Below are 13863 nucleotides of genomic sequence, written 5' to 3'. Positions count from 1 at the left end.
ACACCACCCCATTGATTGATCCACCATGGTTTGCATGGATTAAACCATGGCAACCATGGTCATCCTTTCCATTTTTCAACAAATCATTTCCTTTTTGTTTAGACAAAGATAATAAATAAGGAGCTAATGGTTTGGGTCATGACCACACCCTTAGGGTAGTGGTTTTGGATGGTGGATTAAAGATGAGTTACATGGCACTAACATGGAGGGTCATGGTGGTCATGAGAGTCATGACCACACCCTATAGCCTTATAAATCTTTTAATATTTTTGAAAGTGGTTGTAGAGGTGTACAAATCGGTTAATCGGTTTTTAAAAAACCGGTTAAAAAAAAAACCGGTTTTTTTCACCCAAAATAAAAACCGGTTTTTTTAATAACCGGTTCGGTTAATAACCGGTTTTTGAGGTCCAAAACAATAACCGGTATAACCGGTTGGGACCGGTTTTTAACCGGTTTTTCCTAAAAAAACCGGTTTTTTTCCGGTTTTAACCGGTTTTTTAATAACCGGTTCGGTTAATAACCGGTTTTTGAAATCAAGAATAGTAACCGGTATAAAAACCGGCGGTTAAAAAAAACCGGTTAAAAAAAAACCGGTTATAAAAAAAACCGGTTAAAAAAAAAACCAGTTTCGGTTTTTTTTCCGGTTTCGATTCTAAAACCAGTTTTTTTGTACACCTCTAAGTGGTTGTGAGTGGATGAGGAGAAAATGTAATGATAAAGGTATAAAAAATTATTTAATAGAAAAGGAGAGAGAGAAAAAGTAGTGTGTTTTAACGTAATTATAAGGATAAGGAAAAGGAAACCAATGTGAATGCTCTTAGATATTCTCTTCTAAATTTTGGTAATTGATAACTTTAACCCTCCAATCTTTTCTACTTAATAACTTAACACATTCTTACTTTTATGACTTTACAACACTGTCTAAATTACTTATACGACTTTACATTGTAACGTCCGAGACACTCTTTTTTATTTATGTCTAATAACGTTAACGTCACGAACGTAACGTGTGTAACAAAGTAAAAAAAATACAATGCCTTAATAATTTGACACCTCCTTCTGTTTAAATTACTTTTACGACTTTATACCACAACGAGCGACGTATTATCACTTTTTTTCTATGCCTAACCACGTTAATATCTAAATTACTTTTACGACTTTACGCCGCAACGTCTTAGACATACTCATTTTTATATATGTCTAATGATGTTAGTGTCGTGAACATAATGTGTGTAAGAAAGTAATAACGCGTAATGTCACACGTGCGCACCACACGTTAATGCGCGAACACTAATGTCATCATCGTTATGCATGTAACAAAGTCACAAACGTGACAGTGCCGCCGCAACGCGCGCACGGGCCAAAATTCTAGTTGTAACTAAAATAAAAAGCCTTTTCTTATATATATCCCAACCTGTTGATATAATGACACAACATATGTATATTAATTTAATGTAGAAATATCCTATAATACATAACTATATATACCCACATATTAGATTTAAGAATTTATTTGATACAACTATTTAATTTATTGATTCGTCACTTTAACAAATACATCAATTATGGTCGATAAAATCATTATTATTATCATAAGATATTGAGGTATTACACCAACCTACCGCTTCCAAATTATTTCTATTTAGCCCTTGTGTATATTCATCTTTTTTACACGATAAACAGTGGCGAAACTTGAAAATTTCCACCGGGGGGTAGAAAGTCACCGGACCTAAAAATTATGTATAAGTAAATTTTATTTTTATAAAACCGGGGGTCGAAAACGTCTATACCTAAAAAATTCTATATGAAACGTACATACATAACACTACTGAGCGAAAAATTCGGGGGGTCGGGCACCCCTCCCGGTCCCTTGAAAGCTACGCCCCTGACGATAAACCCCCAAAATATTATTATACACAAAACAAACAACCAATTAAAAAAATAATAAATCTATCAAACAATACTTTTTCATACAGTTCATTTTTTTTTATCTTAAACTTACCTTAACGGTGAAATCTATTTTATAGAATTGTACACAATTATTTACATGGGGAAGAAACACATAAACAATTGATTAAATAGCATATGTATATAATGAACGTGGTAATAAAATTAGCCCCATGGACAAAATAATTACCGAAACTTAATTGAGTTTTTTAATGCGTTAAAAATTAGATTAAGATCACATAAATCGATACGTTTAACAATCAGGATCCGTGGCGCAATGGTAGCGCGTCTGACTCCAGATCAGAAGGTTGCGTGTTCGATTCACGTCGGGTTCAAATCCCTTGAATATCCTGATTTTTTTTTTTATTTTGAAAAGTTTGCAAGTTTTCTGCGAGGAATTTCACCAAACAGTTCGTGTGTTCTGCCAGACTTAAATACTAGTAAACAATGTTTTAAAAACCGGTAAATACCGGCCGGTTATACCGGTATTACCGTTTTCGGATGAAAATCCGGTCCGAAACACTCCGGTAAGTTGGAGAAACGGCGTAGACTTTGTACCGCCGGTAAAATCCGGTATACCGGTTTGAACCGTTATACCGGTACTGTTTCAGGTCTGTTTTTAGGTTAGGATTTTACTTTTTATCGTCTCATCTCCATGTTTACTCTTAGCTTTAACCTAACAACTTTTAATATTTTATCTCCATCGATCAAAATTCAAAACTTGCTTCATCACTCCATCATTCGTGACTTGTTCCATTTAATATTTTATCTCCATCAATCAAAATTCAAAACTTGCTTCATCAGAGCTCAATCATTCGTGACTTGTTCCAGACTTCGATCACCCCATCGTTCGTTCCAGATTTCCATTTTAATCCAGTTTGGGTTATTTTTTGAGTTAATGTTGTGATTTATGAAATTATACAATTAACTATTTAACCCGGTTGAACCGCCCGGCACAACCCGGTTCAACCGGTTAAACCATTTTTGTGCCTAATCCAGTATGATTAAAAAACCGGATTTTAAAACATTGCTAGTAAATTAAATCAAAATCAGATAGCCACTGGTTATTGTTATTCAAATTCCCTAAATTTGAAAATTTTTTTCCTTTTTAATCAAACTAGTGAACTACGTCCTATAGGAAAAAGTTATATGAATCGGTTCTAAACCAGCATCAGCATTAGCATCAGACCATCATAGAAGTGGATAATAATTCATATTAATTTTCATTTTTTGAAACTGTTGGACTCTGTTTAAATCTAGATTGTGAAACATTGAATAATATAAGGTGTTACGTACGCTTTGAAAATAATAATAATATAAGATTTTAGATACCCATCATGTTCTATTCGTTCAAGCTTCGTATTGTAAACGTGTTTTGTAGTACCAATTAGTTTGTGTACCTCAAATTGAATACCTCTTCAGACATGACACGACTATATATATTTTTAGCCGAAATTATACACATATTCTGTTAACACTATCCAACTGTATTCTAAATCCCCTATAATCCAAGGACACTCGAGCCATTTCATTTTAAGCACATCTTCTTCTCAGGTGGGATACATGAATCCACTCATTTAATGAAATAGTTTTAAAACAATACATCTTTTTTGGTATCAGACACTTTATTGGTGCTTCACACATTGTAAAATGAATTCATAGGAGATTTCTCTACCAAAATTTCAATCATGTCAGGAATTTAGGATCAAGTATATCCCAAGTTCTTGAATCAAATATTTCATCATGATACCTTATCATCAACATTAATAACACCATCTTCATTATCATTATCATTGTCATCAACATGATCTCCCATGGGTGAAGCTTTTAAGGGGCGGGAGGGGGTGGCCGACCCCCTGAACTTTTCGCCCAATAGAGTAGTGGAGAGTATGTAGTTTTCGTATAGAAATTTTTGAGTATATACGTTTTCGACCCCCACAGTTTTATAAAATTTTTTAGGTCCGGTGACTTCCGCCCCCATCGGTTGGAAATCTCAAGCTTCGCCACTGTGATCTCCATCAACAATTGCATCTTCAACATCAGCAACACAATCTCCATCAACATTTTCATCATAAACAATAACATCACCAACTTGATCTTCATCCACACCCACATATTGAGAAAAATCTTGAGGGAGGCTTATACATCTATCTACAACCCAAGTTTGAGACTTTCTTAGTTTGGCATCTATTTTACTATCGGATAGTTGTTTAGAAGACATAACTTCTGAATAATCTTATAACCGATAGAAATCTAATATAAAGCCAAAAGCTATGCAGTTAATCTCGGCGATATCTCGGTGATATCTCGGCGATACCTCGGTTATCGGCCCCTCACCAAAATATCGGTTTCCAATATCGGTCATATATCGGTCAACGATAATGTCGGTGGTCAACGCCGATGCCGATATCTTGCAAAACCGTATCGTTTGTCTCGGCGATATCTCGGCTGGGCCAATTTTGTATAAAAAATTCTGAATTTCAGCAAAAAAACGAAGTTAAATATGGTGTAAAAACTGCCTCACGCGGTACCACCTCTTGTATATATATAAATATATATATTTATGCATGATATTAGACTTCTAGTATATATATAGGCTCTAGATATGAATATAAATATAAATATATATATTTATGCATGATATTAGAAATTACCGATATCTCACCGATATCTCACCGCGATAAACAATATCTCATATATCGGTCCTTAACCGATAACCGATATTTTTCCGCATTAACTACATAGGCCAAAAGTATAAAAATCCCTACTAAAATGGGCCTTCTACAGTCGCCCACCCGACACCCCACAAGAGTGGCACAACAGATGGTAGCTAGTTACTATTGCCTGCTAGCCTTCTATACGAGTCGTGAAACAGTTTGTCATACCATGTATTGTTGTTCTTGACAATTGTCGATATGGCCTTTTTGTTAAATCTGAACACAAGTCTTTTGACTTTACTTTTACATGATTATTCTTTACGAACAAATATTCCCCGCTTTGCCACCATAAACTTGTAGATCTGTTTTTGCGACTCGGGCCCTGATGAGCCTTGATGGTATCGGATACAATAAGTTATCGTTACTTTATCATAAGTTCAGTTTTATTTTATATAAACGTATATATATCTAATTTAAAACATATAATTGAGTCGCAAAATTTTTCAACGTTAGCTTTACTTTACGACAAACACACCGGCGTGGATAAAAGATACTCGGACAAATTCTTTCGAACTTGGGATGTTTTATCTTTCTTAAAGGTTTCCCCCTTTGGAAATTCAGGTTTCAGATACAGATAAAAAAAGGCCAAAGAATATGTGTGTTGTGATGATGTAAAAGATTTTAGAAACCTGGAAAATGCATCAAGTTTATTACAATTTGGAATTAAAAACATTCCTGATTAATTTACAACTCCCCCCATTCAACACAACTTGACTTGATCATCAAACACATTACTTGGCTGGTTTTTTGGAGTTGTTTATTCGGCGTTTCTTCACGAAAGCTTGACCCAAGTCCTGATTAACATATAAATTGGTTACTCTTAATAGACTAATATAAAAATATAACATGTCAGAAAACCTAATTACTTCACACAGCTAGACTAGCGGCTCGTATACTACCTGAGACTGGTTAACTAGAAAATCAAACCGAGACGAGCTTAAATTAGCCGAAGCTCGAGCCTAAATTGGAGCCCATTTAAAAAAACAACCCCGGGCTTCATATACCAAGCTAAATCAAGCTTGCGAGGCTATTATTAAAATTAATATAACTAACTTTATTTCTGTATAACTAGATAATATATAGAGTTAAATGCCATTTTAGTCCCTGTGGTTTGGGCCATTTTGCCAGTTTAGTCCAAAGGTTTCATTTTTAACATGTGGGTCCAAAAAGGTTTCACAGTTGCCATTTTAGTTCACTGGGTTAACTTCATCAATTTTTTTGTTAACGAGGAGGCTAATTCGGTCATTTTATATGACTGAATTGCCCTTTTAGTTAACAGAATTACATACAAAATGACCGAATTGGCCTTTTCGTTAACAGAAAAAATGGATGAAGTTAACCCAGTGGACTAAAATGGCAACTGTGAAACCTTTTTGGACCCACAGGTTAAAAATGAAACATTTGGACTAAACTGGCAAAATGGGCCAAACCACAGGGACTAAAATGGCATTTAACTATAATATATAATATGCTATATATGAGTGTGTGTATATATATAAAAGCTTATAACTACAAATACATATAAAAATAATTATATATGCATATACATAAAGAATTAATTAATAATAAAAGAGCCGGGCTTGAGCTTGAAAGATGACTTCATGACTTACAAGCCTAACTCAAGTATTTTATTTAGAGCTCAAAATAAGCCGAGATCAAGCTCGATCTCTGTTAAGTTAAACTAGTTGAGCTCGAGCTCAGCTCGGCTCGTTTACACGCCTACTTGTATAGTTGTATTTACCTGACTTTGACTTTGGTCATTAGTTGACTCTTTTGAAGTCCATAGCTGCTCCAAGTTGTAATAAGCTCTTGCTTTCTCATCAAGAGCATGGACTATTAATGAACCTGAAAAAGATAACCATCACTTATTATTTAACTTCTTAATATAAATATATATCAAAGAGTATTCCCATATAATGAATACCTGAATCAATGACAATCCAGTTTCCTCCTTCTTGCCCTTCTACACTTGGTAGCAACATTCTCTTTGCTCCTGTTTGTTTTTGCTTCACCTGATCCAAAGATCAAATCACTCTTATTACATGAATACACAAGGGATTTTTCATGCTTTTGTCAGCGTATGTAGTGGGCTACTTTTTAACAATGATGTATCTGGAGGCCCACAAGCATATAGTGGCATACATAGTTCCTACATCAAATGTGTATAAAAAATAGTTTGTTACACAGAATGGGGAAAATGTAAAACTCGTCATATTCTGTTGTACTAAACCCGTCAATATTGAACATTAAAATTCAATATTATGTTGAAGCAGAATGCCTTGTTTAACTCCAATGTTTTCAGAACCGGACCGGACATCGAACCGGTCGCCTTACCGGTTCACTGGTCCGACCGGTCGAACCAGATTTAAGAACCGGATAACATAATAAAAAATATAAATATAACAAATATATAGAAAACAATGATAATGTCAGATAGTTCTAATTTTACATTAAATTTCAACTGTATACGTGTTATAATGCTACATAAACTTTTTATTCATATGTAAATTGATTATTCTTCCAAGGTTAAATCAGTAAACACTTAATACTAAAGGATTTAATGAGTCAAAGCTATTTCTAAAAGGGGTTCATTGTAAATATAAGTTAACCCTAACCAATTTAGATAAAAAGAAAAGTTGCAGCAGCCGCAAGTCTTGTCTTTCTACTCTGTTTCTTTTCCTTCTTCTTCTTTGCAAAGATAAGGTTTTTGAATGACAAACCTCCATTTTTATCTTTAAATGTCACATTCTGTAGTCTATATGCTTCTATTTTGAAGGGAAATATTGTCTTCAATCTTGAATTTGTTAGTCGGAGCAAATACGATTCAAACTGAAAAACTTGAAAAGTGCTCTGTCGATTCAAACTGAAAAACCTCATGGAGTTGAACTTGAATTGAAGATGAAGAAGGAACCGGCCCGAATATAAACGACGACCCGCCGGCCCGACCGCCCGGCTCCCGGCCCAACAGCCGGGTTAATGTTGGAACGGTTTTATGGCCTGAACCGGCCCGGTAGAAGCTCCGGATCCCGGCCGAACCAGTCCGACCGGCCGGTCCGGTCCGGTTTTAAAAACATTGTTTAACTCACTAATGCAAACAACTTTCTCGCAGCCTACTTAAGTGGTACAAATTAGTCATAATAAAATCTAAACTCAAAACTATTTTATTGGGCATTTGGGCTTCTAAGTTCTAGACTTCTAGTTCCATTTCTTCCTACAACAAAAGATTTTCAACAATATGGACTTTTGGAGATAGGAAGCCAAAATATTGGAGTGATGATCATCCAAAAAAATATCACATGCTTAGAGATTATAAGAAAACTTAAATGATACTAGAAAACTTTGATGAAACCACATTTAAACAAAAAAAAAACTATATGTAGGTTTCGATTTACATATATGTATAATATCGTAAGCTACATATATATAACTTGTAAGAGACACATATATGAAACTCAGTGAGCTACATATACAGAGTTTTGCAAGCTACATATATATTTTTATTTAATTACAATACTAACGTTATAACTAAAACAAACGAGAATAAAATCAACCAAAAGTTGATTTATTGGCAGTAGTTTCCTCAGTTTTGAAGTTTTTGGCGATTTTCTCATGAACCTAACCTTAATACACAATGTGTCACAAAATCACATGTGATTTTTACAAGAACACCTACAACTAGGGGTGTGCAATAACCGAACCGAAAACCAACGAAACCATACTGAAATTAACCGAAACCGAATTAACCAAAAGTCGGTTATCGGTTATTTTTTTTTACCATCGTTAACCGAACTAAACCATTTATATTTTCATATATTTCTAGCTTTTATACCTCCACTTAATTTATTTATACCTCCATTTCATGTATTTATACCTCCATTACATGTATTTCTAAGCAAAATTTTTAGCCCTTGTTTGATTTGATTATTAACCGAACGGATTAACTGATGACTTCAGTTACGGTTAATGCTGATAACCGAAGCGAAGCGAACCGTGCACGCCCAACAACTGATAGAGATAAGTAAATCACAAATATCACCACACTTTTCAAACTAAACTGTTCCATGAACTAATAATAATCGATCGGAAGAAATGCGTATAATAAACAATTGCAGTAAATAAAAAAAAACATGCCTTGTAAATTAGGGCTTGAGCGATATTACGAACATGCCATTGGGAGCGGCCGGTGGCAACAACAACGAAATTGGCAAACTCCGACTGTTTTGTGACCGGTATGATTCTGACGTCATCTGCTCGAACGTCTGTGAGAATCTTCTCCACCTCCTCTAGGTTCAGTAATTCAACAACCTGATTTCCATTGGCGTTTGTAGAGTTGATTAGAGAGGAACAAAAGGAGCGATTGATGCATGATTTCCATTGGTTAATAGTTGCGGAAAGAGCTCGGTTTCTCACGGATGACCACATGAGTGATGAGATCGGGAAACCGTCGGTTCTGGTTGTGGAGGCGGTGGTGGTGGCTGTGGATTCGGAAGATGGTTTGATAAGTTTTGGGCCGGTTTGAAGAAAATAAGCTGGGCTGGGCTGGGCTAAGCTGGGCTCACGAACCAAGTAAAGTTAATTGACTTTTGACGATAATAGGTGTAGAAAAAGTCAAAAACACCGGGCTGGGAATCGGACTTGGTTAAAACCCGGTTTGGCCCTGTAGTGAATGATAGGGTTGAAATTGGTTTGTAACTATTGAAGTGGTTTGGAACAGCCGAACAGGAAAACCAGGTTTTACCGCAGTGGGTCTCCGAGCGCACGGGTTTTCCCCGGAATTGATGGCTTGGTGGCTCGGGAATGCATTCAACTCTAAACCGTTATGGAGGAAGGGATGCATTTGCTCGATTGAAAGCATCCAGGATGCTTATCTGGTGATTTAGTTAGTTGTTCAAAAAAAAAAAAAAAAATCCTAACTGATGGTTAAAGTGTCAAACGTGAAACCCCCCCCCCCCCAAAAAAAAAAAGTTGAAACACAAACCGGCTTCACCAAAACCCGGGTTTGACAATGTTTGACCCAAACCAAATTGGTTTAGGCTCTAATGCTTGTGATAAAAATGAGATTACTTATTTATTTGATACAAATCAGTTCCGATTAAAATAAAATATTAAAAGAACATGGATAGTTGAATCATGGTTTATACTACCATTATGTATAACTGTACTTTTTTTAATAATCATGTGTTTATTTGATTTTCGTATTTATTTTTCAAATTTGTTTAGTAATAAACGTGTCTTCAAGCGCAGATTCAAGGTACTGGCAGGGGTAGCTCGTGTTACCCTTAAATCCGTCTTCGTAGTGTAATTTTTTTTTCCCATTTTATACAAAGGATATATCTGGAAGAAAAATAGAATACTGAATTTAATATAAGCCTAAATTTTATCTTAGGTGTTTTTTTAACCTTTATTTATTATCATCACAAATGTATAAATGTAAAATAATAACTTTTTTTTTTTTTTTGATACCTCTGATTTTATTTATTAGATTCATCATTGCATGTCTCACTCCAAAATTGTTGACATGTTTAGAATCTTTGAGAAAAAAAAGTAACAATTATATAGAATGTAATAATCACTAAATTATGTATTTTTAATGAAATTCCGTAGATTATAAATTATTCTTTTAGTTGCAAAAAGAACAACGATGTTAAGTAAGCGTTCGCCATCTTTGGTAGTTGTATGGTTTAATGGAATGTCAACTTTCCTGTTTTTATAAAGCATTCCATTATTGAATTTATTGACCAAATTTATTTATTCATCATCAAAAACATTAATAATTAGTTATACTTTTATTATCTGTAGAAGGAATCACTAATTATATGATTTATATTAAAAAACTGTATAATTATATTAAAAATATTATCTGTAGAAGGAACCACTAGTTATATAATTTATATTAAAAAATTCTATAATTATATAATTATATTAAAAATGTAATTTAAATATGGCTCTTGCAAGAAACGTACACCTAAAAAGGGAAGGAAATTAATTATATAATTATACTAGGTTAGTTCCCCGTGTGTTACACGGGTTGAACAATTTAAACTTTATAATAAATATTTCTTATAAATGCAAATTAAAGACGGAGACATTAATATACCTAGAATTAGTAGTTTTACACTTTTACCCCGTCTCTACTTTTAATTATTAATAATGTCAGATACAATTAACCATGGGTGAATCCAGTAATGCTAAAAACAAACCAACATTGGATAATATTAATAAAAAAAGTAGACAATGTGTTAAGGGGGTAAAAAAAACCCGATGGACTAAATGAGACCCTCAAACACTATACTAATTAGCTACCGAACGGCGACGACCATTTAGAAAAAAAAAATTAAAATTAAACCAATAAAAAACTAAACTTGTTAAAAGAAAACTCTAAAGTTAACTATGAAAAAAAAGTACAAAAGACAAAAAAAAAAACTTACTATTCATTAGGTTGATGGAAATTAATACATATAGAGAATATTACTTTTTGTCATATTATGTATAACAACATTAAATATAAGTAGAAAGTATAACAATATTAATAAAATGTAATCAATATTAATAAGATATCATCGTATTAATTTGATTTTGAAAATTAAAATTTGGATAAAAATATTAAGTAGAGATTAATTTATTTTTCCCAAGATTTAATGATTAATTTTTTTAATTTAGGATTAACTAATGAAACTAAAAGGATTATGTTTAAGACGGGAAAATAGAATTCCAGATTGCCTCAATGATTGTCATGTGTCTCAAATTGGTTTACTTATATGTATAGATAGATTATAGTACATTTTTCAATCCTAAAAAAAAAAAAAAAAAAAAACGAAATATATAACTTAGTAAATCAACTAAATAAAACCCAAAATGAATTGAAACTTTAACTTAGTAAAATTAGTTGATAGACAATGTATAATCTTTTCGTAACATGTTATCATGATTAACAATATATCATCGTATTAATTTGATTTTGAAAATTAAAATTTGGATAAAAATATTAAGTAGGGATTAATTTATTTTTTCCAAGATTTAAGGATTAATTTTTTTTTTGAATTTAGGATTAACTAATGAAATTAAAAGGATTATGTTTAAGGCGGGAAAAAAGAATTCTAGATAGTCTCAATGATTGCCATGTGTCTCAAATTGGTTTACTTTATTATATGTATAGATTAAAAATATTATATTAAAAATATAATTTTAATAAGGCTCTATGCAAGAAACGTACACCTAAAAAGGGAATATGGCTATTTTATTTTAATGTTTTTTTTTTTCTATTTTCTATTTAAATTAAAGTTATCAAAACAACAAACTTCTTAATGTTTGTTTTTCTATTTTCTATTTAAACTAAAGTTATCAAAACAACAAACTACGAAACAAGAAGAATCTGTGATTCTCGCATTTACCTAAAAGCAGCGGATCTAAAAAATTCGTATAGAGATAACGTTTCAATAAAAAGGGGTAACGAAATCAAAAAAATGTTAGATTTTTCTAAAATTTACACTACCGTCAGAGCATCACCGTCGAAGGGCAACTAGGGTTACCACTTGTAACACTATAGGCCCGCCCTTGCCTACAAACCTAGAAACTATGAATTAACCTATACATTAAAAACACAAGTGATTGAACAGTAATAATAATAATATAATAATATTACAAATAGAAAACAGTAATAAAAACAGAAATGAATGAATAGTATCGGGTACCGGTATCGGTATTAAATTTACCAAACTAAGTGTATTCTCGGTATCTGTTCGGCACCGGTATTCATCTGGTTTTACCCTCAAATACCGGTGTCGTACCAGTACCGACCGTATCAAGCCATACTGTACCAGGTATATTTGGTACCGATACCCACTTTTGGGGATTTCGGTAACGATATTTTCGGTACCGATTTGTACCGAGCTCATCAAATCCTGTAGCAACGTAGCTTGCACAGTTTAGATTACTTTTCATACACACAGTAAGTAAACTGTATATCGTAATGAGGTTTTATATACACAACAACTTATTTTGCCTTATTTTTTTTTTGTCTTTTTTACATAATATAACAACCCTCGGTAAAACCGACATCCTCATAATATTTCTGACACCCTAATATATCTTAAAATATATCAATATGTCTTTATATGCACCCTGTATGTGAAAAACCGAGCCCAAAGTAGATTATATATATATATATAGTAAATTAAAAACAATAAAAATTAAGTTGAGGCGGGCCGCATGGGACCTCACCTCAATATAACGCGGGCCGCGCAAGGGTGTAACCAGACTTCTCTTAAATCATAAGTTCATGCGGGCCGCGTACAAGTTTGGTTAAGTTAAAGCGGGCCGCGAGTGTCCAGAATTGTGGCATAGCCCGGTGCGGCCACGTGTCCGATGCGTGTCGAGCCTATATGGTGACCGGACCAAGCTACGCCGTTGACCCAGGTTGACGCGGGCCGCGTAAGGGTTGGCCTGTTCTTTACGCGGGCCGCGTGGAGACGCGATTACAGCCCTATATAAGAAGGCAACGGGCTTTCAGTTTCCGTCGTTCATTTCCTTTCTTTCTTTCTTAATTTCTGTAGTGGCGTTACTATACCCGGGCATTATACCCCCTAAAATAGCGAGGTTCTGCTACGATGTAAGTATTATAACCCCTGGAGACGTATTAGATACGCTGCCCGATTGATCTAGGGTTCCGTAACGGCTGTCGTGGTTCTGCCCGACGTAGTCGTTGGAATGCCGTCTCGGGGAGGGTATTACTAATGTTAAAATGGGTTATTATACTAACACACGTGCATTTGTGTAAATTATAGATATTCACCAGGAAACCCTAAAGAATAACCTAAAACAGCAATGTGAGTTATCCTCTTTTTGTTAAATGCTTTTACAAAACCTTACATTTTTTCCATGCGAATGACAGTTATTGAGTATTTGTAAGAATACAATTATCGTGGGTATGTTGGGGTTTTGTATACAAAATTGGTTACAACCTGGTTAAGGAGTAACATTTCCACAAGTCGGGTGTCGACAGTACCAATGGGTGATAATTGATATAACTTGGAAACAAATGTAATTGCGGGATCGCCCTCAATACTGTTCACTGTGAATTTTATTTAAACTTGATTAAACTGGGATTCACTCACCAGTATTTCCCACTGACAAAATGTTTTTAAAACGCGTTTCAGGTAACAAAATGTGAAAGCCAAATAGAAGCCAGCTGGACAGCACT

General features: G+C 34.0%; 1 protein-coding gene and 1 non-coding gene across 2 annotated transcripts; one reads left to right on the top strand and one right to left on the bottom strand.

Annotated features, from left to right (window-relative positions):
- Positions 1-2210: 2210 nt before the first annotated feature.
- Positions 2211-2282, top strand: TRNAW-CCA. The gene has a single exon. It is a non-coding gene; the product is annotated as a tRNA-Trp (tRNA).
- A 2885-nt stretch (positions 2283-5167) lies between these two features.
- LOC110922147 (protein Iojap-related, mitochondrial) lies at positions 5168-9167 on the bottom strand. The gene is made up of 4 exons (XM_022166462.2): positions 8796-9167; positions 6589-6676; positions 6406-6509; positions 5168-5458 (listed from the first exon to the last, which is right to left on the bottom strand). Exons 1-4 carry the CDS (start codon positions 9084-9086, stop codon positions 5396-5398), a joined length of 546 nt encoding a protein of 181 aa, XP_022022154.1. The 5' UTR covers positions 9087-9167; the 3' UTR covers positions 5168-5395.
- Between the last annotated feature and the right edge of the window lie 4696 nt (positions 9168-13863).

This window comes from Helianthus annuus, chromosome 17 (assembly GCF_002127325.2).
Source record: "Helianthus annuus cultivar XRQ/B chromosome 17, HanXRQr2.0-SUNRISE, whole genome shotgun sequence".
NCBI classification, from domain to species: Eukaryota; Viridiplantae; Streptophyta; class Magnoliopsida; order Asterales; family Asteraceae; genus Helianthus; species Helianthus annuus.
The sequence above is the reverse complement of the archived record's forward strand: the minus strand, read 5'-3'. Positions and strand labels throughout refer to the sequence as shown.